This window comes from Oncorhynchus keta, chromosome 18 (genome assembly GCF_023373465.1).
Source record: "Oncorhynchus keta strain PuntledgeMale-10-30-2019 chromosome 18, Oket_V2, whole genome shotgun sequence".
NCBI classification, from domain to species: Eukaryota; Metazoa; Chordata; class Actinopteri; order Salmoniformes; family Salmonidae; genus Oncorhynchus; species Oncorhynchus keta.
This window is the reverse complement of record NC_068438.1, coordinates 2,247,216-2,274,484: the sequence shown is the minus strand read 5'-3', so window position 1 is coordinate 2,274,484 and position 27,269 is coordinate 2,247,216. Positions and strand designations below refer to the sequence as shown.

At 43.4% G+C, this 27,269-nt stretch overlaps 1 protein-coding gene across 7 annotated transcripts in view; it reads right to left on the bottom strand.

Annotated features, from left to right (window-relative positions):
• LOC118396801 (DISP complex protein LRCH3-like) overlaps positions 1-13,663 on the bottom strand; it is an 84,028-nt gene extending 70,365 nt beyond the window's left edge. For 2 of the 7 annotated variants that reach the window (XM_052467102.1, XM_052467103.1), the window contains exon 1: positions 13,263-13,663. In XM_052467102.1, coding sequence (XP_052323062.1) covers positions 13,263-13,506 — 244 coding nt within the window. In that variant the 5' untranslated portion in view covers positions 13,507-13,663. The remainder of the gene's footprint in view (positions 1-13,262) is intronic. The other 5 variants (XM_052467106.1, XM_052467107.1, XM_052467108.1 and 2 more) reach the window with 3 other exon arrangements.
• Between the last annotated feature and the right edge of the window lie 13,606 nt (positions 13,664-27,269).

The following is a 27,269-nucleotide window of genomic DNA, read 5'->3' as shown; positions in this document are numbered from 1 at the left end:
TCTTTTTATTTTATTTTATGAATTGTAAAACATTTTTAAAAAGATACAACTATTCTAAATATAATCAAGCCACCACATAATTAAAAACACTATTTTGAAAAGAAGATCTACCAGTGGCCTCAACAGCACTCTGTCGGGTAGCACCATGGTGTAGCCGGAGGACAGGTAGCTTCCGTCCTCCTCTGGGTACATTGAATTCGATACGAAACCTAGGAGGCTAAAGGTTCCCACCCCCTTCCAGACTTACACAGTAATTATGACAACTTCCGGAGGACGTCCTCCAGCCTATCAGAGCTCTTGCAGCAGGAACTAACATCTTGTCCACCCAATCAAACGATCAGAGAATTGATCTAGTACTGAAGGATAAGCTACAGCTAGCCAGCACTGCAGTGTACAAAATGTGGTGAGTAGTTGACTCAAAAGAGAGAAGACATTCGTTGAACAGTTTTGAACTACTTAATTTCTTCCAAAATTAAGATGTGTAAGTGGGTGCATAGATGTGTAAGTGGGTGCTGTTTTTCTTGTTTTTTTTTCTGTGTGCTTTGTCTCTGTTGCTGGATCTCTTAATATGGGTGAAAATTGTGAAATGGCTGCTATGAAAGTGAACTGTTTGCTTGTGATCAGGGGTGTATTCATTCCACTGTTCCTGTTGAAAAACGTTTCTTAAACAGAAGCAAACAGAACAAAACGGGGATAAACATACCTGAATTTGTCCAATAGAAATTCTCATTTACAACTGTTGGACTAATGATTACACCCTATATCAGCTAGATGCAGGGAAGTGTGTGCAAGACGGTATTGAATGTCACCGTCTGTCCATGTGTCACTTCAAATTTCTCTCGACCTGTGTGCACCTACATTGTAAACTTCTCATATGCTTGGTTGTAGCAACCTCATGATAGGTATAGGGAAAATTTGAATATCATGTAGTAGCCTAAACCTGTCACTGTTACATTGAACTGGGTGAATGGAATGAGTCATCCAACATGCTGTAATAGAAATAAGGTTATGCAAATAACTGCTACTGGTTGGGTGTTAACCAGATTTCCATATCTTCATACCGTGCCTGTGCCATCCTGGGATTTACGGTATTACCGGTAGTGCAAGGGGTGCAGTTGCATTTCAAATAAATAAAAGGCCAAAAACATCCCTTACCAGAATGCTAACAAAATTCTAAGAAGTACTAAGGTATTCTCAGCGGATGCTAGGCAATTGCTAACAAGAACATGCAAACATTCACTACAAGGACAGACAACCCAACTCAAAGTTATGAAGTATCTCAAAACACAGTTTGAAGTATCTCAAAACACAGTTTGCAGCACGCACAAAACAAATATTAGGCAGCAGCGATCTCAATCCAGGAGGGGTTTGTCTCTGCTGCCGTTACCAGGAAGCTTGATCTTGCAAGCTCACATTAGCAACTGAGCAAACATTAGCAAAACCCAGCTGGAGAGAATGCATTTGGCACATCTTAGATAATTAACTTAATAGTTATGAGATATATAGCTGGCAAACAGTGAGTTTCACACAAGTGTAACTTGATCAAATTAAGACTCAACTTCCCAAGCTCCCATTTTACTTAATTATGACATAACATTGAAGGTTGTACAATGAAACAAGAATATTTAGACTTAGGGATGCCACCCGTTATATAAAATACCGAACGCTTCCATATTTTACTGAAATAAACCTTTGTTTTCGTAATTATAGTTTCCGGATTCGACCATATTAATAACCAAAGGCTCGTATTTCTGTGTGTTATTATGTTATAATTAAGTTTATGATTTGATATTTGTTAGAGCAGTCTGACAGAGATGGCAGGCAGCAGCAGGCTCGTAAGCATTCATTCAAACAGCACTTGTGTGTTTTGCCAGCAGCTCTTCACCAGCACAGCTCTGTTAATAACTTCAAGCCTATCAACTCCCGAGATTAGGCTGGTGTAACCTGTGTGAAATGGCTAGCTAGTTAGCGGGGTGCGCGCTAATAGCGTTTTAAACTTCACTCGCTCTGAGACTTGGAGTAGTTGTTCCCCTTGCTCTGTAAGGGCCGCAGCTTTTGTGGAGCGATGGATAAAGCTGGTTCGAGGGTGGTTGTTGTCGATGTGTTCCTGGTTCGAGCCCAGGTTGGGGCGAGGAGAGGGACGGAAGCTATACTGTTACACTGGCAATACTAAAGTGCCTATAAGAACATCCAATAGTCAAAGGTATATGAAATACAAATGGTAGAGAGAGAAATAGTCCTATAAATACTATATTAACTACAACCTAAAACCTCTAAATTAAAAAAATATTTTATTTTTGTATTTGTTTTATGTATCGGCTTTTTTTGTTTGTTTCTCCAATAATCGGTATCGGTATTGAAAAAAAAATATATATATATATATATTTTTTTTTTTAATCGGTCAACCTCTTGTTCCCAAGTCCCAATCTTATCTACATTTCGTGTATGATTTTACTGCAAGAAATGGTTAATTCTACAGGACTTAATATTAAGGCTCTGAGAGGTTATAGACCTACAGTCAGTGTCCAGATTTCAGTTTCCATTTAACCTCTGAACAGCAGAACTGAACTGCCATAGGCCTATTTGAAGTCCCTGTCTTGTGACTGTCAAATTTGTGAAGCTCCTCACAATCATCACATATAAGATAGCTGGGACTGGCATCATCCTCTTTTACTACTTTCCCAAACAATGTCTGGCCCTCCCTTCTCTTTACTTTCAACTCTCCATTTCGCAGCGTTACTGTTTTTCAATTAAACTCAGATTATTTTCCGACGTGGACGATGTCCACTTTATCTACTGTTCCCCAAAGCATTTGGCGTGTAGGTTATTTAACATGCACACGGTTATAGGCCCTAAAGCTTAGAGATGTACGCACTAATGCCAGATAGGATATATTTAACGTAAAATAATATTTAACGTAAAAGCCTAAAGATATAAATTGCACAAGAAAAAAAACATTTCTGGTTTGTTTAAAAGGTATTGTTTTCTCTTTTGGCTATAAAAGTGGAACTGACAGCATTTGACCTACTTTGCATATATGAAATAGAGTCATAATATCAGTCAAAAATATAAAATTCATAGTTTACGCTACAAAACACACTTTATAAAGAGGTTTTACAAATACAGTACCAGTCAAAAGTATGGACACCTACTCATTCCCCGGCCTGCTAATCTGTTAGCTTGTTAGCACAGGCCTGCTAACAGTCTGCATCACCGCGTCCCAAAAACACAGTGGCCCATATGTACTTTCTATCTCTTCCCGATTTTTAAAAAATGTGTTTATACCTTCCGGAAACCTGCCTCACCCAATGTGATACGGAATCGCTATTATCTTTATTTTTAGAACACACTCAAGAACCTCCAGAAGCTAACCAGCTAGCTAGCTACAAGCTACTTAGTCATTGTTATTTTTTAACCTGGATAACACTCGCCAGTCCTGCCCCATCCACCGCTGCCCCCTGGACTCTGATCACTCTGATCACTTGGCTACATAGCTGATGCACGCTGGACTGTCCATTAATCACGGTACTCCATTCTGCTTGTTTGTTTTATCTGTCGGCCCCGTTGCCTAGTCAGCGCCATTTTACCTGCTGTTGTTATGCTAGCTGATTAGCTGTTGTCTCACCCAATGTTTTAGCTAGCTTTCCCAATTCAACACCTGTGATTACTGTATGCCTCGCTTTATGTCTCTCTCAAATGTCAATATGCCTTGTATACTGTTGCTCAGGTTAGTTATCATTGTTTTAGTTCACTATGGAGCCCCTAGTCCCACTCCACATACCCCTGATACATCCTTTGTCCCACCTCCCACATATGCAGTGACCTCACCCATTACAACCAGCATGTCCAGAGATAAAACCTCTCATCATCACCCAGTGCCTGGGCTTACCTCCGCCATACCCGCACCCCACCATACCCCTGTCTGCGCATTATGCCCTGAATATATTCTACCATGCCCAGAAACCTGCTCCTCTAATTCTCTGTCCCCAACGCTCTAGGCGACCAGTTTTGATAGCCCTTAGCCGCACCCTCATACTACTCCTTCTCTGTTCCGCGGGTGATGTGGAGGTAAACCCAGGCCCTGCATGTCCCCAGGCACCCTCATTTGTTGACTTCTGTGATCGAAAAAGCTTTGGTTTCATGCATGTCAACATCAGAAGCCTCCTACCTAAGTTTGTTTTACTCACTGCTTTAGCACACTCTGCTAACCCTGATGTCCTTGCCGTGTCTGAATCCTGGCTCAGGAAGGCCACCAAAAATTCTGAGATCTCCACACCCAACTATAACATCTTCTGTCAAGATAGAACTGCTAAAGGGGGAGGAGTTGCAGTCTACTGCAGAGATAGCCTGCAAAGTAATGTCATACTTTCCAGGTCTATACCCAAACAGTTCGAACTACTAATTCTGAAAATTACTCTCTCCAGAAATAAGTCTCTCACTGTTGCCGCCTGCTACCGACCCCCCTTTGCTCCCAGCTGTGCCCTGGACACCATTTGTGAATTGATTGCCCCCCATCTAGCTTCAGAGTTTGTTCTGTTAGGTGACCTAAACTGGGATATGCTTAACACCCCGGCAGTCCTACAATCTAAGCTAGATGCCCTCAATCTCACACAAATCATCAAGGAACCCACCAGGTACAACCCTAACTCTGTAAGCAAGGGCACCCTCACAGACGTCATCCTGACCAACTGGCCCTCCAAATACACCTCCGCTGTCTTCAACCAGGATCTCAGCGACCACTGCCTCATTGCCTGTATCCGCAGTCAAACGACCACCCCTCATCACTGTCAAAAGCTCCCTAAAACACTTCTGTGAGCAGGCCTTTCTAATCGACCTGGCCCGGGTACCCTGGAAGGACATTGACCTCATCCCGTCAGTTGAGGATGCCTGGTCATTCTTTAAGAGTAACTTCCTCACCATTTTAGATAAGCATGCTCCGTTCAAAAAATGCAGAACTAAGAACAGATACAGCCCTTGGTTCACTCCAGACCTGACTGCCCTCGACCAGCACAAAAACATCCTGTGGCGGACTGCAATAGCATCGAACAGTCCCCGCGATATGCAACTGTTCAGGGAAGTCAGGAACCAATACACGCAGTCAGTCAGGAAAGCTTCTTCAGGCAGAAGTTTGCATCCTGTAGCTCCAACTCCAAAAAGTTCTGGGACACTGTGAAATCCATGGAGAACAAGAGCACCTCCTCCCAGCTGCCCACTGCACTGAGGCTAGGGAACACGGTCACCACCGACAAATCCATGATTATCGAAAACTTCAACAATCATTTCTCAACGGCTGGCCATGCCTTCCGCCTGGCTACTCCTACCTCGGCCAACAGCTCCGGCCCCCGCAGCTCCTCGCCCAAGCCTCTCCAGGTTCTCCTTTACCCAAATCCAGATAGCAGATGTTCTGAAAGAGCTGCAAAACCTGGACCCGTATAAATCAGCTGGGCTTGACAATCTGGACCCTCTATTTCTGAAACTATCCGCCGTCATTGTCGCAACCCCTATTACCAGCCTGTTCAACCTCTCTTTCATATCGTCTGAGATCCCCAAGGATTGGAAAGCTGCCGCAGTCATCCCCCTCTTCAAAGGGGGAGACACCCTGGACCCAAACTGTTACAGACCTATATCCATCCTGCCCTGCCTATCTAAGGTATTCGAAAGCCAAGTCAACAAACAGGTCACTGACCATCTCGAATACCACCGTACCTTCTCCGCTATTCAATCTGGTTTCCGAGCCGGTCACGGGTGCACCTCAGCCACACTCAAGGTACTAAACGACATCATAACCGCCATCGACAAAAGACAGTACTGTGCAGCCGTCTTCATCGACCTTGCCAAGGCTTTCGACTCTGTCAATCACCATATTCTTATCGGCAGACTCAGTAGCCTCGGTTTTTCGGATGACTGCCTTGCCTGGTTCACCAATTACTTTGCAGACAGAGTTCAGTGTGTCAAATCGGGAGGGCATGTTGTCCTGTCCTCTGGCAGTCTCTATAAAACTGACTATCCTACCGATCCTCGACTTCGGCGACGTCATCTACAAAATCGCTTCCAACACTCTACTCAGCAAACTGGATTCAGTTTATCACAGTGCCATCCGTTTTGTCACTAAAGCACCTTATACTACCCACCACTGTGACCTGTATGCTCTAGTCGGCTGGCCCTCGCTACATATTCGTCGCCAGACCCACTGGCTCCAGGTCATCTACAAGTCCGTGCTAGGTAAAGCTCCGACTTATCTAGGTTCACTGGTCACGATGGCAACACCCATCCGTAGCACGCGCTCCAGCAGGTGTATCTCACTGATCATCCCTAAAGCCTACACCTCATTTGGCCGCCTTTCGTTCCAGTACTCTGCTGCCTGTGACTGGAACGAATTGCAAAAAAATAATAATAATAATTAAAAAGAAATTAATAAAAAAAATGTTTTAAATCGCTGAAGTTGGAGACTTTTATCTCCCTCACCAACTTCAAACATCAGCTATCCGAGCAGCTCACCGATCGCTGCAGCTGTACATAGTCTATTGGTACATAGCCCACCCATTTTCACCAACCTCATCCCCACACTGTTTTTATTTATTTACTTTTCTGCTCTTTTGCACACCAGTATCTCTACCTGTACATGACCATCTGATCATTTATCACTCCAGTGTTAATCTGCAAAATTGTAATTATTCACCTACCTCCTCATGCCTTTTGCACACATTGTATATAGACTCCCCTTTTTTTCTACTGTGTTATTGACTTGTTAATTGTTTACTCCATGTGTAACTCTGTGTTGTCTGTTCACACTGCTATGCTTTATCTTGGCCAGGTCGCAGTTGCAAATGAGAACTTGTCCTCAACTAGCCTACCTGATTAAATAAAGGTGAAATAAAATAAAAAATAAAAAGAACAAGTCAATTTTATGGTAAGATCAGCTCAGATAAGCAAAGAGAAACTAAAGTCCAGCATTATCTTAAGACATGAAAGTCAATCAATCCGGGAAATTTAAGTTTCTTCAAGCACAGTCGCAAAATCCATCAAACGCTATGGTGAAAATGGCTATCATGATGACCGCCACAGGAAAGGAAGACCCAGTTACCTGTGCTGCAGAGGATAAGTTTATTCGAGTTAACTGCACCTCAGATTACTGGCCAAATAAATGTTTCAAGAGTCAAAAATATATATATATTTTTAACCTTTATTTAACTAGGCAAGTCGTTTAAGATCAAATTCTTATTTACAATGACAGCCTACCCTGGCCAAACCCGGGCCAATTGTGCACCGCCCTATGGAACTCCCAATCACAACCGGATGTGATCCAGCCTGGATTCGAACCAGGGACTGTAGTGTCGCCTCTTGCACTGAGATGCAGTGCCTTAGACTGCTGCGGCACTCAGGAGCCCAAGTAAGACATCTCAACATCAACTGTTCAGAAACTGGGTGAATCAGGCCTTCATGGTCGAATTGCTGCAAAGAAACCACTACTAAAGGACACCAATAAGAAGAAGAGACTTGCTTGGGCCAAGAAACACGAGCAATTAGAACGGTGGAAATCTGTCCTTTGTTCCAAATTTGAGATCGTTTCTTTGTGAGAGCAGAGTTGGTTAACGGATGATCTCCGCATGTGTGGTTCCAATCGTGAAGCATGGAGGAGTAATGGTGCTTCGCTGGTGCCACTGTCAGTGATTTATTTAGAATTCAAGGCACACTGAAGCAGCATGGCTACCACAGCATTCTGCAGGGATACACCATCCCATCTTTGCGCTGTGGGACTATCATTTGTTTTCCATCAGGACAATGACCCAAAACACACCTTCAGGCTGTGTAAGGGCTATTTAACCAAGAAGGAGCGTGATGGTGCTGCATCAGATGACCTTGCCTCCATAATCCCCTAACCTCAACCCAATTGAGATGGTTAGGGATGAGTTAGACAGCAGAGTGATGGAAAAGCATCCAACAAGTGCTCAGCATATGTGGAACTCCTTCAAGATTGTTGGAAAATAATTCCAGGTGAAGCTGGTTGAGAGAAAGCCAAGAGTGTGCAAAGCTGTCATCAAGGCAAAGGGTGGCTACTTTGAAGAATCTCAAATAAATATATTTTGATATGTTTAACACTTTTGGTTACTACATGATTATTATTACTATTATTATTATTACTATTATTCAACCATGCTGGTCATTTATGAACATTTGAACATCTTGGCCACGTTCTGTTATAATCTCCACCCGGCACAGCCAGAAGAGGACTGGCCACCCCACATATGCTCTCTCTAATTCTCTCTTTCTTTCTCTCTCTCGGAGGACCTGAGCCCTAGGACCGTGCCCCAGGACTACCTGACATGATGGCTCCTTGCTGTCCCCAGTCCACCTGACTGTGCTGCTGCTCCAGTTTCAACTGTTCTGCCTTATTATTATTCGACCATGCTGGTCATTTATGAACATTTGAACATCTTGGTCATGTTCTGTTATAATCTCTACCCGGCACAGCCAGAAGAGGACTGGCCACCCCACATAGCCCGGTTCCTCTCTAGGTTTCTTCCTAGGTTTTGGCCTTTCTAGGGAGTTTTTCCTAGCCACCGTGCTTTTACACCTGCATTGTTTGCTGTTTGGGGTTTTAGGCTGGGTTTCTGTACAGCACTTTGAGATATCAGCTGATGTACGAAGGGCTATATAAATAAATTTGATTTGATTTGATGATTCCATGTGTTATTTCATAGTTTTGATGTCTTCACTATTATTCTACAATGTAGGAAATAGTACAAATAAAGAAAACCCCTTGAATGAGTAGCTGTGTCGAAACTATTGACTGGTACTGAAGGTTCTATTTGACTCAACATTCCATGACATACAGTAAATCACAGCTGGCCTGGTACATTGCTTACTGCCTCCATTCGAGGTTCAGTTTCACCGACTCAATATTTTGGACAAAAACAGATCACAAGTCAGTAATAATGTGTCTAATAGGCTAGCGTATCTATTTATGTACCAAGCCAAGAACACTGAGCCCATCTGAGGCTGGTAACGAATTAACTTGGCTCAAGGTCTTCCTTTCCTGTGGGGGTCCCCATGAGAGCCAGCTTCATCATTGTGCTTGATGTTTTTTGCGACTGCACTTGAAGAAACGTTCAAAGCTCTTGAAATGTTCCATATTGACTGACCTTTATGTCTTTAAAGTAATGATGTACTTTTGTTTCTCTTTGCTTATTTGGACTGATCTTGCTATAATGTGGACTTGGTCTTTTACCAAATAGGGCTATCTTCTGTATACCACCCCTGCCTTGTCACAACACAACTGATTGGCTCAAAAGCATTAAGGAAAGAAATTCCACAAATAAACAAGACACACCTGTTAATTGAAATTCAATCCAGGTGACTAGTTCACGAAGATGGTTGAGATAATACCAAGAGTGTACAATGCTGTCATCAAGGCAAAGAAAGGGTGGCTACTTTAAATAATCTCAAATATAATATATTTTGATATGTTTAACCCTTTTTTGGTTACTACATGATTCCATGTGTTATTTCAAAGTTTTGATGTCTTCACTATTATTCTAGAATGTTGGAAATAGTCAAAATAAAGAATGAGTAGGTGTATCCAAACTTTTGACTTGTTCTGGAGCTACTAGGAAGATGTCATTGGAGGAGTGGGCAAGTGATATCATTTTTCTGTGGCTATACACAGCTAGAGATGCAAGAGTCATTTGGTTAGCTAGGAAGAACTTGAACGACTTTTCCAGTTAGCTAGCATCTTGTCTGCAAATTCACTCTGGCTATCGAGCTCGCTACTCCAATTTCAGAGCACTGAGTGCCAGAGCACAGAATAACTGATGAATTTACAAATGCAAAACACCCGCTGAATATGACCGATGTCAGTAAACATAGGCAAAAAAGGTATAGTTTACATGTTATCGAGAGAGTTCATGACAAACAGCCTAACCAACTCTTCTAGGGCGAGTAAAATGGTCAGAGTGAGGTTGTTCTCATTTGTGTCGAAGTAGCTAGCTATAGCAAGAACTTTAGCCAGCTGGCTTGGGTGCAGGCAAGCTGCAGAAGGACAAGTAGGCTACAATTCCACATCGTTCAGTGAAATTTTGACAGACAACTAGTTGAAAAAGTTTGAATGGGTTTATCTGATGTTACTTCGTTAGATTTTAGCACACCTTGCTCTGGCTAGCATTCATTTTTATCTTGTTGATGTACATACAGTGGTGCAAAAAAATTATTTAGTCAGCCACCAAGTGTGCACGTTCTCCCACTTAAAAAAAGATGAGGCCTGTAATTTTCATCATAGGTACACTTCAACTATGACAGACAAGATGAGAAGAAAAAAAATCCAGAAATCACTTTGTAGAATGTTTAATTAATTAATTTGCAAATTATGGTGGAAAATAAGTATTTGGTCAATAACAAAAGTTTCTCAATACTTTGTTATATACCCTTTGTTGGCAATGACAGAGGTCAAACGTTTTTCACACACTGTTGCTGGTATTTTGGCCCATTCCTCCATGCAGATCTCCTCTGGAGCAGTGATGTCTTGGGGCTGTTGCTGGGCAACACAGACTTTCAACTCCCTCCAAAGATTTTCTATGGGGTTGAGATCTGGAGACTGTCTAGGCCACTCCAGGATCTTGAAATGCTTCTTACGAAGCCACTCCTTCGTTGCCCGGGCGGTGTGTTTGGGATCATTGTCATGCTGAAAGACCCAGCCACGTTTCATCTTCAATGCCCTTGCTGATGGAAAGAGGTTTTTCACTCAAAATCTCACGATACATGGCCCCATTCATTCTTTCCTTCACACGGATCAGTCGTCCTGGTCCCTTTGCAGAAAAACAGCCCCAAAGCATGATGTTTCCACCCCCATGCTTCACAGTAGGTATGGTGTTCTTTGGATGCAACTCAGCATTCTTTGTCCTCCAAACACGACGAGTTGAGTTTTTACCAAAAAGTTCTATTTTGGTTTCATCTGACCATATGACATTCTCCCAATCTTATTCTGGATCATCTAAATGCTCTCTATCAAACTTCAGACCGGCCTGGACTTGTACTGGCTTAAGCAGGGGGACACGTCTGGCACTGCAGGATTTGTGTCCCTGGCGGCGTAGTGCGTTACTGATGGTAGGCGTTGTTACTTTGGTCCCAGCTCTCTGCAGGTCATTCACTAGGTCCCCCCGTGTGGTTCTGGGATTTTTGCTCACCGTTCTTGTGATCATTTTGACCCCACGGGGTGAGATCTTGCGTGGAGCCCCAGATCGAGGGAGATTATCAGTGGTCTTGTAAGAAGTTACAGGTCTGTGAGAGCCAGAAATCTTGCTTGTTTGTAGGTGATCAAATAACTATTTTCCACCATAATTAGCAAATAAATTCATTAAAAATCCTACAATGTGATTTCTGGATTTTCTTTCCTAATTTTGTCTGTCATAGTTGATGTGTACCTATGATGAAAATTACAGGCCTCATCTTTTTAAGTGGGAGAACTTGCACAATTGGTGGCTGACTAAATACTTTTTTGCCCCACTGTAACTGAGGAAGAGAGACTGCCTTTTCATAGTTGTTTGTTCAAGAGGACTGTAAAGTTGCCAAATGTAAGGGACTCCTGGTATTTGCAGAAATCCATTCAGGTGTATGTTGTGGCTTTTGGAGAATGATTTCTAATTATCTAAAGTCACGCTGCTGAACTGCCTATAAAACACACAGTCCAGATCAAAGTGAATTATCCCAGGCCTGTGACAAATGGCTTGTTTTCATAAAGGCCTACTATAGTGCACAGGTAGACTACGGTGCTGGACCAGGGAGATGTTTTTATTAGGTTTTATTTACTTCAGTGTCTATTCATTGTCCAAAAGCAAGGTTGTTTCCCCAATCTACATTGCTTCAGCATTTTCACAAATGTCTTAGTATAGGTAATTCCCAAACATTGTAAGAATTTATGAAAACATGATAATGACCATGTCGAAGTGCTCCCTTGTCAGAAAATATATATTTATATATATTTTTTAAGTGTCATATTATTCTTGGTGTGTATATGAACCGATTTTAATAAGATTAAGTTGATAAAATAATGTCAGTTCCACTTTAATTACCCTAAAGTTACCTGGCCCATGGATATAACTGAGGGGACTTCGGGTTATGAGTCAACCCCTGCAAGTGTGTGTGGGGTAGGGGTCTGTGTACAGGTCCAGGGGAGGGAAATCTCATAAGAGGCTAATTATTGCATTCATTATGCCTATAGAAGACAGAGAAAAAAAACGTTAAATGGGTAAAAGGGGAAAACGATATTTTCCAGAAATACTGGTATGGCATGAGCCATCCAAATTATACATGTCATGTGTGTGTTTAGTGGCCGTTAGTGACAGTCTGGAGCGAGTTCAGGAATGTGCGACATCGTGTCAAAGCCCAACCCCAGGCCTGCCACAGTCCCTCAAATGACTGTCCATCTCATATGAGCTGTGAGGGACGATGCAATGCACCATGCCAAAGATGAACATCGTATCACAAACAATAACAAATAGTTCACCGCATCCCGCATTTTCTGTGCCACGAGTTACCTGCAAAAACAAGTAATGGTGACTAAACCGGTTCTTGATAAGAGTTCACATTCCATGAGGGTACAAATCTGTCAATTCTCGCCCCACGTATTATAACGTTTTGAGTGCGCCTGAGAATGTATTTTCAGCATGTTATAACTACCTACATCCATATGAAAACATGAGCTGACTAAAGTTAGGCTGGCAAGTAAATAACTTAGGTAACTAGTCACCCGTCAAATAACTAACGTTATGGTCTAGCTAGCCAGTTCTCTAACTTAAGGTTACCGCTAACGTTAGCTAGCTGAGTAGCTCTCCAAATTAACAGGAGCATTGTTACATAGCGACATGCTTAACACGCTAGCTTGTTGAGCGATACTTTGCCAACTTCCCAAAGCAAATAGTAAGCTAACTAAATTAACTAAATCGTTTGCTAGCAGCCAAAACAAGCAACATCGTTCATCAGAAAATGTAACTCATTCAAACCAGTGTTGACCAACTCCGCTGTCTGGAGACGTCTGGACCCTCGCTAGCTGGCTGGCTGGCTAACGTCAGCTAGCTTGCTAATGTTGGCCGGACAGTGTCGTGACGTTAGCTAGCAGGCTAACTTGGTAGCTACTCCAAGTCAAAACAAGTATATTTTCGAGCCTATGCTGGCTAGCTAGATACCCACAGCCATCGTCGAGGTGCCTGTATGGATTTATTATAAACATTTCCATCTATTCTACTGCGCGAGTCTCGATCCCCACTCACCGGCCCGAGTTGTGTCTGTGAGGTCGTGGTTGGCGACGCTCCTCGGGAACTCCTTCAGTTTCCTGCCGCTGAGGTTGAGACAACCAGTTGCCGAGGCTTCGTCTAATGCCCTGTCCAGAGACCGATTCCAAGACGCAGGACCCGGTGCCCCTACTCCATTACCGGGAGACCCGACCACTCCAGAATTGCCGACCGCAAAAGTCGGTCCGGTGTTCTCCGCAGACAGCAACACCGAAGCCGCCATTACACACCAAGCTAACTCCCACCGATTCGCCCTACCCTGCAGCCGCTAGGTTGATAATACGCAAGCGCAGAATGTGAGGGCAGACTGAAGCGTCGTAGAAGGGAGAGGCTCGTTTGGGAATTGGCCATGCGCAGTGATAATACAAATGTCAGCTCTCACCATCCCATCCATACTTTCAAAGTAATGATATATGAATGACATCATCTACCCTTGGTGTGACGTTCCTGACTGATTTGGATTTTACTCTCACAATCATCTTTGTGTGAATGTTACTTTGAACTTTGTCACTGTTCACTAGGCTATCATTAGGCATTTCATAGCCTAAAAAGTATGTATATTGAGCAGTGGTTCTCAATAGGGGGCCCAAAGGAGTTGTTTACAGGGGTCCCTGGAAAAGCAGAGATGAAACAGAAGAACCATAATATAAATCTTAACTAAGTAGTGGGCCTCAGAAAGGAAACGTTTGAAAACCCCAGCAATAGTACTTAGATCATGACCTATAATGATACTATAGCCCAACAATGCAAGTGTTTCTGACCAACCATTGGTCTGCCTAACCACTAATGAAAACAGCTAGATTGGTTGAAACTTTTATAATCCAAGAGGTAACAAGGTCAAATCACATTCAAGAGCAAAACAAACAAACAAAACATAAAAACATCCTCCACTGAACTGTCCACTATCCCACTACAGTACTAATGAATTGTATTGCAACAATACAGAGTCTACTCAACAGGTATCAGTCAGTGCTCAAATGATCAATGAGAATAACCACAATAAGACAATGTTTACAAATTTAATAAAAAACAAGGCAACAGTAAACATGTTGTCCCCCACGAATGATGCAGAGCCCCTGTTGGGCCACTCAGTGTAATTTTGTAAATGATGGATCTCTATGACAAGACGTTAAGTCAACATCGTTTAGTCAAAATCAGGCCAGTGGTGTCTGAGATATTTCGTAGGTGGGCTATGTTAGCCAAAATTTCATCACTCTGTGCCCTTGCTTGTGCCCATGCGCCACCATGTGGTCGATATGAATCTTGTTGAGTCTTGACAGTGTTTGCAACATGTGCACCAAATTTTGTTACAATATGAATATCCTTGACTGATTTATATGCATTTATGTGCCAGACCATGTGAATTATTATTGGTCAACAGTAAACATGTTGACCCCCACAAATGACGTTGTTTTAGGTACAAGTCTGGAAAATATTGTGTTTTGAGAGACCTTTGTACATAGATGCTTTCAGAAAGTTTTCATTCATACCCCTTGACTTGTTCCACATTTTGTTGTGTTTTACCACCTGGATTCAAAATGGATTAAAAAAAATATTCTCACCCATTTACATACAATACCCCATAATGAGAAAGTGAAAACATGCTTTTTCGACATTTTTGCAAATGTATTGAAATACAGAAATATTGAATTTACATAAGTAGTCACATGCGAGTCAATAATAATATAATAATATATGCCATTTAGCAGACGCTTTTATCCAAAGCGACTTACAGTCATGTGTGCATACATTCTACGTATGGGTGGTCCCGGGGATCGAACCCTCTACCCTGGCGTTACAAACGCCATGCTCTACCAACTGAGCTACAGAAGGACCACTTCTACTATGTAGAAGCACCTTTGGCAGCAATTACAGCTGTGAATCTTTCTGGCTATGTCTCTAAGAGCATTCCACATGTGGATTGTGCAATATTCGCCCATTGTTCTTTTCAAAATTCTCAAAGTTCTGTCAAATGTGTTGTTGATCATTGCTAGACAACCATTTTTCAGGAGTTGCCATAGATTTTCCAGTAGATTTGTCAAAACGGTAACTCGGCCACTCCGGAACATTCATTGTCTTCTTGGTAAGCAACTCCAGTGTATTATTTATTTGATTAGATTTGGCCTTGTGTTTTAGGTTATTTTCCTGCTGAAAGGTGAATTCTTCCCCAAGTGTCTGGTGGAAAGCAGATTGAACCAGATTCTCCTCTAGGATTTTGCCTGTGCTTAGCTCCATTACGTAAAATTTTCATCCTGAAAAACTCCCCAGTCCTTAATGATTACAAGCATACCCATAACACGATGCAGCCACTACTATGCTTTAAAATATGGAGAGTGGCACAGAGTAATGTGTTGTATTGAATTTGCCACAACAATAACAGTTTCTATTCAGGGGGAAAAAAGTTAATTGCTTGGCCACATTCTTTTCAGTATAACTTTATTGCCTTGTTGCAACAAGGATGCATGTTTTGGAACATTTTTATTCTGTACATGCTTCCTTCTTTTCACTGTCAATTAGCTTAGTATTGTGGAGTAACTACAATGTTGTTTATCCATCCTCAGTTTCCTCCCATCACAGCCATTAAACTATGTAACTGTTTTAAAGTCACCATTGACCTCATCGTGAAATCCCTGAGCGGTTTCCTTCCTCTCGATCAACTGAGTTAGGAAGGACGCCTTTATCTTTGTAGTTACTGGGTGTATTGGGAAAGGGAAAAGGCATACCTAGTCAGTTGCACAACTGAATGCATTCAACCGAAATGTGTCTCCTGCATTTAACCCAACCCCTCTGAATTAGAGAGGTGCGGGGGGCTGCCTTAATCGTAGTCCACGTCATCGACACCCAGGGAACAGTTGTTGTTGTGGCTTAACTGCCTTGCTCAAGGGCAGAATGGCAGAATTCTAACCAGTGACCTTTCCTGGCCTGATGCTCTTAACCGCTAGGCTTCACCATACAAAGTGTAATTAATAACTTGACCATGTTTTTATTTTAATTTTATTTATTTTATTTCACCTTCATTTAACCAGGTAGGCTAGTTGAGACAAGTTCTCATTTACAACTGCGACCTGGCCAAGATAAAGCATAGCAGTGTGAACAGACAACAACACAGAGTTACACATGGAGTAAACAATAAACAAGTCAATAACACAGTAGAAAAATAAAAAAATAGTCTATATACATTGTGTGCAAAAGGCATGAGGAGGTAGGTGAATAATTACAATTTAGCAGATTAACACTGGAGTGAAATTATCAAATGGTCATGTGCAGGTAGAGATACTGGTGTGCAAAAGAGCAGAAAAGTAAATAAATAAAAACGGTATGGGGATGAGGTAGGTAAATTGGGTGGGCTATTTACCGATGGACTATGTACAGCTGCAGCGATCGGTTAGCTGCCCAGATAGCAGATGTTTAAAGTTGGTGAGGGAGATGAAAGTCTCCAACTTCAGCCATTTTTGCAAATCGTTCCAGTCACAGGCAGCAGAGAACTGGAAGGAAAGGCGACCAAATGAGGTGTTGGCTTTAGGGATGGTCAGTGAGATACACCTGCTGGAGCGCGTGCTACGGGTGGGTGTTGCCATCGTGACCAGTGAACTGAGATAAGGCGGAGCTTTACCTAGCATGGACTTGTAGATGACCTGGAGCCAGTGGGTCTGGCGACGAATATGTAGCGAGGACCAGCCGACTAGAGCATACAGGTCGCAGTGGTGGGTGGTATAAGGTGCTTTAGTAACAAAACGGATGGCACTGTGATAAACTGCATCCAGTTTGCTGAGTAGAGTATTGGAAGCTGTTTTGTAGATGACATCGCCGAAGTTGAGGATCGGTAGGATAGTCAGTTTTACTCGGGTAAGTTTGGCGGCGTGAGTGAAGGAAGCTTTGTTGCGGAATAGAAAGCCAACTCTAGATTTGATTTTAGATTGGAGATGTTTGATATGAGTCTGGAAGGAGAGTTTACAGTCTAGCCAGACACCTAGGTACTTTTAGATGTCCACATATTCTAGGTCGGCACCATCCAGGGTGGTGATGCTAGTCGGGCGTGCGGGTGCAGGCAGCGAATGTTTGAAAAGCATGCATTTGGTTTTGCTAGCGTTTAAGAGCAGTTGGAGGCCAAGGAAGGAGTGTTGCATGGCATTGAAGCTCGTTTGGAGGTTAGATAGCACAGTGTCCAAGGAAGGGCCAGAAGTATACAGAATGGTGTCGTCTGCGTAGAGATGGATCAGGGAATCGCCCGCAGCAAGAGCAACATCATTGATATATACAGAGAAAAGAGTCGGCCCGAGAATTGAACCCTGTGGCACCCTGTTGGGGAATAATCAGAATTGGTTGGTAACATAGGTAATATGTTTTATATTCATCATATGTTTGTAAGTTACTTCTCATCAGAATGTTATTTTTGTATAATACTGTGGCGGGATTGCAGTTATCCGTTCTATGTCAAGACTAAGTTGCATGGGCCGCAGAGAGGGGAGAGGTCAAGGTGTCATCATGTGTAAACATATCTTTTGCTCCACTGTGTCTGTGTGCCAGTCACTCCCTACTTTTCCCATCGGGGAGAGGAGGATGGCAGTGTCTGGAATCATTCTATGCTCCCCGTGAGCTTGTCCAGGATTGGTTGTATTTAGAATTGGTTTATTCTAAATGACAATTTGATATATGCCTGTTGATATGTAGGATTGGTTTATAGTTCTGGGTTTGAGTAAGGAGACAAAGTTGAACGATTTATTATGTCTATGCTGTCTGACTATGTGTGTTCTTTGCTATTAAAGGATCTCAGTTGCAATGTAGAGGGGGCTCTCAGAGAATTCATGGATAGACACTGAATTGATCTGAGAGTCACAGGGTTGTGATAGAGCTCATATAATTAAAGATGGACTTTGATAACTAACTCTGACTTGTGTGTGGTTTGCGCTCATGATTTGGTAAATAGAGGAAATTTCCACGACAACCCCCATAGAGACTGCCAGAGGACCGGACAACATGCCCTCCGATTTGAGACACTGAACTCTGTCTGCAAAGCAGTTGGTGAACCAGGCAAGGCAGTCATTAGAAAAACCCAGGCTACTGTTCTAAAGGATATCAAAGTATTTTTTTGTGGTTGCACTTCAATTTGAAATTCACTGCTCAGCTGAGGGACCTTACAGATAATTGTATGTGTGGGGTACAGAAATGAGGTAGTCATTCAAAAATACGTTAAACACTATTACACCAGAGTCCATGCAACTCATTATGTGACTTGCTAAGCAAATGTTTATTCCTGAATTTATTTAGGCTTGCCATTAAAAGGGGTTGAATACCTACTAACTAAAGGCACTTCAGCATTTCATTTTTTTTTTTTTTGTAAACGTTTCAAAAAACATAATTCCACTTTTACATTATTGGGTATTGTGTGTAAGCCAATGACAAAAAAATCAAAAGGTGAATAAATGTTCAATTCAGCCTGTAACACAACAAAATGTGGAAAAAGTCACGGGGTGTGAATACTTTTGTGCAGATCGGACATTCGGTGCCAGAAGAGTACCATCACAGACAGAACAGTTGTAAAAATCTTTGGTAGCGGTTTAAGTGTTTTTCACAAAATTCAAAATGGCGGAAAATTCATCATGGCGAACCTTATTGGTCCCTGGTCTTTGGAACATAGGTCCCTCACCTCACAAGGAACACATCTACCAAATTGAAAGACTTTAGGTCAAAACGGGGTTAGGCCCTTGACCTGTCAAATTAAGCATTTTCAATCTCTTATTATAGCGCCACCATCTGGCCAATCAGTCTAATTTTGTAAATGACCTCAATGGACACGGATTTCTATTTACGGTTTGGTTGTTTAGGAACAAAACTGATGCATCCTGAGTTTAAGGTGGCAGTGACAAAAAGAGAAACGGATCATTTATCTGTTTACACAATGGAGTTGAAGACCATACTCTTGGCTGCAGAGTGGGTGGAGGAGGTGAGGCCAGACAGAGTAATCACCTGCCCCGACTCCTGTACAGCAGTGATGAGCCTTTTTGACAGGATGTATTGTATGTGGTTTTTCAGTGCTTATATAGGGTGAGAAAGATGGGGGTATTTGTGATGTTCCTCTGGGTAACAGCTCACGTGGGAGTAGAAGGGAAGGAGGAGGTGAATGGTATCACCAAGCAGGCTCTTAAACATCCTATTGTTAATTAAGATGGAATTGTCAATCAGTAAAGGAAAAGTCAAGGGTTTGATGAAAACAGTGGCAAGAGTTGTTGTGGAAAAGGGAGGGAAAGGGAAGATAACTGTTTAAGATTCAGGAAAAGGTTGGGTCAAGGAGGCCATCAGGCCGAGAGAGAAGTGTAATCACACGGCTGAGACTGGGACCCAGAATGCTCAATAGTACATTGAAATTGGCGAAGAAACATCAGACTGGGAGGGTGCTCATTGTCAGGAGGAGATGGAGACAATGGAACACGTTTTTCGATATATTTCGATCTTGTCTCATCGCTGAAACTCCCCAACGGGCTCGGGAGGTGAAGGTTGAGTCATGCGTCCTCCGATACATGACCCGCCAAACCACGCGTCTTAACATCCGCCCGGTTAACCAGGAAGCCAGCCACACCAATTTGTCGGAGGAATCAAGGTTCACCTGACAACCGAGGATAGCCTGCAGGCGCCCGGCCACCAAAAGGAGTCGCTAGAGCATGATGAGCCAAGTAAAGCCCCCCAGCCAAACCCTCCCCTAACTCGATCTACACTGGGCCAATTTTGTGCCGCCCTATGGGATTTCCAGTCACGGCCGGTTGTAATACAGCAGGATCGAACCCGGGTCTGTAGTGACAACTCGTGCACTGTGATGCAGTGCCTTAGACCACTGTGCCATTCGGGAGGACAGTGGAACATGTTCTATTTCAGTGCCAGAAATATGGGAAGGAAAGAGAGCTATTCTCTTCGATCATAATCCCAGTCGTGTATATTCCCCCCCAAGCAGACACATCGACGGCCCTGAAAGAACTTAATTTGACTCTATGTAAACCACATATCCTGACGCTGCATTTATTGTAGCTGGGGATTTTAACAAAGCTAATCTGAAAACAAGGCTCCCTAAATTCTATCAGCATATCGATTGCGCGACCCGGGCTGGCAAAACACTAAATCATTGTTATTCTAACTTCCGCAACGCATATAAGGCCCTCCCCCGCCCTCCTTTCGGAAAAGCTGACCATGACTCCATTTTGTTGCTCCCAGCCTACAGACAGAAACTAAAACAGGAAGCACCTGCGCTCAGGTCTGTTCAACGCTGGACCGACCAATCGGATTCCACGCTTCAAGATTGCTTCGATCACGTGGACTGGGATATGTTCCGCATAGCGTCGAACAACAACTTTGATGAATACGCTGATTCGATGAGCAAGTTTATTAGCAAGTGCATCGTGATGTTGTACCCACACCATCTATTAAAACATTCCGCAACCAGAAACCATCGATTGATGGTAGCATTTGCGCAAAACTGAAAGAGCGAACCACTGCTTTTAATCAGGGCAAGGTGAATGATAGAATAATTTATATGTTTAAGGTAGTGACTAAGGTATTCCAACCCGAACCTGTATAACTGTGTGAAATGTTTTAGAATCATAAGAATATGTGAGGTGTGTTCCTTGTTCTTCATGATGCTCTCTTCGCTTTTAACGGACCTCTGAGACTATCACAGTGCAGGTGCATTTATACGGAGACTTGATTACACACAGGTGGATTGTATTTATCATCATTAGTCATTTAGGTCAACATTGGATCATTCAGAGATCCTCACTGAACTTCTGGAGAGAGTTTGCTGCACTGAAAGTAAAGGGGCTGAATAATTTTGCACGCCCAATTTTTCAGTTTTTGATTTGTTAAAAAAGTTTGAAATATCCAATAAATGTCATTCCACTTCATGATTGTGTCCCACTTGTTGATTCTTCACAAAAATATACAGTTTTATATCTTTATGTTTGAAGTCTTAAATGTGGCAAAAGGTTGCAAAGTTCAAGGGGGCCGAATACTTTCGCAAGGCATTGTATATATAAAAAGGTGGGACAGCGGGTGAGTGTGATCTTGTATGCTGATGATTGGGCTGTATGGAAGAGAGGTGGGAATGTGATATACGTGATGAGGAAGATTCAAGAAGCTGTGGAGGATTGGTCGCTAACGTAAGGTTTTAGGATGTCTGTGGCCAAGTCCTGCTTGGTGTTTTCTAGGAGGAAGGTTAAAGGTGGGAATGGCTCAGCCTGTCTCCTGTCTCAGCCTCCAATATTTATGCTGCAGTAGTGTCAGGGGGCTAGGATCAGTCTGTTACAGTGGGGCAAAAAAGTATTTAGTCAGCCACCAATTGTGCAAGTTCTCCCACTTAAAAAGATGAGAGAGGCCTGTAATTTTCATCATAGGTACACTTCAACTATGACAGACAAAATGAGGGGAACAAATCCAGAAAATCACATTGTAGGGTTTTTAATGAATTTATTTGCAAATTATGGTGGAAAATAAGTATTTGGTCACCTACAAACAAGAAAACTTTCTGGCTCTCACAGACCTGTAACTTCTTCTTTAAGAGGCTCCTCGGTCCTCCACTTGTTACCTGTATTAATGGCACCTGTCCACAACCTCAAACAGTCACACTCCAAACTCCACTATGGCCAAGACCAAAGAGCTGTCAAAGGACACCAGAAACAAAATTGTAGACCTGCACCAGGCTGGGAAGACTGAATCTGCAATAGGTAAGCAGCTTGGTTTGAAGAAATCAACTGTGGGAGCAATTATTAGGAAATGGAATACATACAAGACCACTGATAATCTCCCTCCATCTGGGGCTCGACGCAAGATCTCACCCCATGGGGTCAAAATGATCACAAGAACGGTGAGCAAAAATCCCAGAACCACACGGGGGGACCTAGTGAATGACCTGCAGAGAGCTGGGACCAAAGTAACAACGCCTACCATTAGTAGCACACTACGCCGCCAGGGACTCACATCCTGCAGTGCCAGACGTGTCCCCCTGCTTAAGCCAGTACATGTCCAGGCCCGTCTGATGTTTGCCAGAGAGCATTTGGATGATCCAGAAGAAGATTGGGAGAATGTCATATGGTCAGATGAAACCAAAATATAACTTTTTGGTAAAAACTCAACTCGCCGTGTTTGGAGGACAAAGAATGCTGAGTTGCATCCAAAGAACACCATACCTACTGTGAAGCATTGGGGTGGAAACATCATGCTTGGGGCTGTTTTTCTGCAAAGGGACCAGGACGACTGATCCGTGTAAAGGAAAGAATGAATGGGGCCATGTATCGTGAGTTTTTGAGTGAAAACCTCTTTCCATCAGCAAGGGCATTGAAGATGAAACGTGGCTGGGTCTTTCAGCATGACAATGATCCCAAACACACCGCCCTGGCAACGAAGGAGTGGCTTCGTAAGAAGCATTTCAAGGTCCTGGAGTGGCCTAGCCAGTCTCCAGATCTCAACCCCATGGAAAATCTTTGGAGGGAGTTGAAAGTCAGTGTTGCCCAGCAACAGCCCAAAACATCACTGCTCTAGAGGAGATCTGCATGGAGGAATGGGCCAAAATACCAGCAACTGTGTGTGAAAACCTTGTAAAGACTTACAGAAAACGTTTGACCTCTGTCATTGCCAACAAAGGGTTTTTAACAAAGTATTGAGATACACTTTTGTTATTGACCAAATACTTATTTTCCACCATAATTTGCCAATAAATTCATAAAAAATCCTACAATGTGATTTTCTGGATTTTTTTTCTAATTTTGTCTGTCATAGTTGAAGTGTCCCTATGATGAAAATTACAGGCCTCTCATCTTTTTAAGTGGGAGAACTTGCAGAATTGGTGGCTGACTAAATACTTTTTTGCCCCACTGTATATCCGGTGTCCCGTGTGAATTTAAGTATGCTCTCTCTAATTCTCTTTCTCACTTTCTTTCTCTCTCTCTCTCGGAGGACCTGAGCCCTCGGACCATGCCTCGGGACTACTTGGCCTGATGACTCCTTGCTGCCCCCAGTCCACCTGGCCATGCTGCTGCTCCAGTTTCAACTGTTCTGCCTGCTGCTATGGAACACTGACCTGTTTACCGGACTTGCTACCTGTCCCAGACCTGCTCTTTCCAACTCTCTAGAGACAGCAGGAGCGGTAGAGATACTTTGAATAATTGGCTATGAAAAGCCAACTGACATTTACTCCTGAGGTGCTGACCTGTTGCACCCTCGACAACCACTGTGATTATTATTATTTGACCCTGCTGGTCATCTATGAACATTTGAACATCTTGGCCATGTTCTGTTATAATCTCCACCTGGCACATCCAGAAGAGGACTGGCCACCCCTCATAGCCTGGTTCCTCTCTAGGTTTCTTCCTAGGTTCTGGCCTTTCTAGGGAGTTTGTCCTTGCCACCGTGCTTCTACACCTGCATTGCTTGCTGTTTGGGGTTTTAGGCTGGGTTTCTGTACAGCACTTTGTGACATCAGCTGATGTAAGAAGGGCTTTAAAAATACATTATATTGATATAGGTAGGTATGTGGTTTGATGAGAGTCTTACATGGAAGTGTAGGAAGGTGCTGAACCTCATGAGGGCAGTGGCAGTATATGATTGTGGCATTGATCAGGTCATTTTAAGGATGATGGGTGCTTTGTAACTGAATCGACAGCAAAAACGGTACTACAGCGCCTCGGTAGGATACAGTCAAGGGCCCTGAGATTGTGTGTGGGTGCCTTCAATAAGGTGGGACAAACTTGGATTTGCGTACTTGGCGAGATTGAAAGGGAGTTCAAAAGGACATCCTGCGAGGAGTGGGTAAGCAGAGGGCATACGGGTGAACAATTGAGCAGAAAGTTGTAGAATATGGACTGGGGGAGAGCGAGATAGGGCCGGCAATTGCATTGGGGAACGTTCCTCCATGGCTGTTTCCGAAACCAAGTGTAGATGTGGAAATGATTGAGGGTCGGAGAGAATGGAGTGAGGACGTGAGACGGGGCATGGAGAGATACATAGATAATAGTTTTTATTCATTTTTTAAGGACATATACAGATGGTTCAAAGGATCCAGTCAGCGGTAGGGCAGGGGCAGAGGTGCATATCCCAGATATCAATGTTAGCTGTAAGCGGTTAACTGATTATTTGTCAGTGTTTGCAGCTGAGTTGATGGCCATGATTATAGGTCTGAGATGGGTGGAGGAGGTGAAACCACTCACAGTGGTGATCTGCTCATATTCAGCTGCAGTGTTGAGTAGTGTGTCGGGTAGGTCGGACAGGAGAGACTAGTTTCTGGAGATGATGGTGCTATTAATGGGATTGGAGAGGATGGGAGTGGTGGTAAGCTTTTGCTGGGTTCCCACCCATGTGGGTGTGGAGGATAATGAGAAGGCTGATGTGGTGACTAAGAGTGGAGTGAGGGGGTAGATATTCAGGTCCCGTTGGGCCGAAGGGAAGTCAAGTTCTTGATCCAGGCAAAATAACTTGATCTTTGTCAAAGGGAGTGGGATGCTAGTAGTAAAGGGAAGCAATTTTATTGCGTGCACCAGTCAATTAAGGAAGAGGTGGGGAGTGTGGGATGTAGGAGAGAGGAAGTTATGTGGAGTAGACTACGGTTTGGGCACACAGGTTTGAATGCCTCGTCGTGGATGATAGGGAGACATGAAACAGGTCTGTGTGATGAGTGTTTAGTGGTGGAAATGGTGGAGCATGTGTTGATATTTTGTGAACGGTATGGCCTAGATAGGGTGAGATTGTGTGAAAGGGTTAGAGAGGTTGGGGTGGTGTAGTGGGGGGAGGGAAGTGTTGTCTAGGGCTCTATTTCACTTTCTTAGAACAGGACAAATGAAGAGAATTTAATGAGGTAGGCTGTGACTGGCCTCACACTCCAGTACAGTAGGTGGCGCTGTATGCACCTTAAACGTTGGATTGCAATCCGCCAACCCAATTTTTAAAGAAGAATAACTATATTTCGCCTCAAATATTTATTAAAAACTAATACATTTGCACAAGGAGCACATATATCTCAAATACATCGTTACAGTTGTTTAGCTAGCGAGTAAATTTAGAAGTCTAGAAATATTAGCATTGACCTGAAATCAGTCAAAACAGCACAAAACAACACATGGTATCAATAACAAGATGAAACTGTCTGAAACGAGTCAGTATGATTCCCCACATGGCAGTTTCTCGTCATTGTTGGTAGCTCTCTGGCTATTCAGAATCACAACAACTCATGGACTTCTTCCCCATTGAAGCGTGGGCATCGTTTTCGTGACGTTGCCAGCTAAGTCATCTACGACAAATAGAATCATTCACCCTGGTTCCGCCAAATCGGTCCAGGTCTGAGATATTGAAAGTAATAACGTAACCGATGGAGACAGTTCCACAGTCCCCACCCGATTTAATCATGGGATTCAATAACAGCACAAAACAACTCTTATTTTGGTGAATGTAATGTCATCACAGATATAACAATTAGACAGATATTTCACCGAATGTAAAAATGTGAAGCATCCATCTGGCGTTTCCACTTACTACCCAATAGCCGGTAGTGGGAGAAGATGGAAGGCTTCACAAAGTATGGGTTCCCTAAAGGAAATATGCAAATTAATGTTAGAAAGTGGTGCACAGAGGTAAAGACAATTTCAAGTTGGATATTCGCGCTTTCAAACCTCAATAGCTTTCAAACCACTTGAGCCACATACTCCAAATAAGTGTCATGAAGTTGGAAAAAAACACACAACATTGTGTAGTAGAGTTAAAATGGTTATTCCAGGGCCTCCCGGGTGGCGCAGTGGTTAAGAGCGCTGTACTGCAGCGCCAGCTGTGCCATCAGAGTCCCTGGGTTCGCGCCCAGGCGACCGGGAGGTCTGTGGGGCGACGCACAATTGGCCTAGCGTCGCCCGGGTTAGGGAGGGCTTGGTCGGTAGGGGTGTCCTTGTCTCATCGCGCACCAGCGACTCCTGTGGCGGGCTGGGCGCAGTGTGCGCTAGCCAAGGTGGCCAGGTGCACGGTGTTTCCTCCGGCGCATTGGTGCGGCTGGCTTCCGGGTTGGATGCGCACTGTGTTAAGAATCACTGCCTCATTGCCTGCGCCCGTAATGGGTCCGCAGTCAAACGACCACCCCTCATCACCGTCAAACGCTCCCTAAAACACTTCAGCGAGCAGGCCTTTCTAATCGACCGGGCCCAGGTATCCCGGAAGGATATTGACCTCATTCAGTCAGTAGAGGCCTGGCTATTATTTTAAAGTGCTTTCCTCTCCATCTTAAATAAGCATGCCCCATTCAAAAAATGTAGAACCAGGAACAGATTATAGCCCTTGGTTCACTCCAGATCTGACTGCCCTTGACCAGCACAAAAACATCCTGTGGCATACTGCATTAGCATCGAATAGCCCCAGTGATATGCAACTTTTCAGGGAAGTTTAGGATCCAATATACACAGGCAGTTAGGAAAGCTAAGGCTAGCTTTTTCAAGCAGAAATGTGCATCTTGTAGCACAAATTCCAAAAGGTTCTGGGACACTGTAATGTCCATGGAGAATAAGAGCAACTCCTCCCAGCTGCCCACTGCACTGAGGCTAGGAAGCACTCTCACCACCGATAAATCTACGATTATCGAGAATTTCAACAAGCATTTTTCTACGGCTGGCCTTGCTTTCCACCTGGCTACCCCTACCCCGGTCAAGGGCTCTGCACCCCCCATGGCAACTTGCCCAAGCCTCCCCCATTTCTCCTTTACCCAAATCCAGATAGCTGATGTTCTGAAAGAGCTGAAAAATCTGGACCCCTACAAATCAGTTGGGCTAGACAATCTGGACCCTGTCAATCTCTGTCAATCATCACATTCTTATCGGCAGACTCAACAGCCTTGGTTTCTCAAATGACTGCCTCGCCTGGTTCACCAACTACTTCTCAGATAGAGTTCAGTGTGTCAAATGGGAGTGCCTGTTGTCCGGACCTCTGCCAGTCTCTATGGGGATGCCACAGGGTTCAATTCTCGTGCCGACTCTTTTC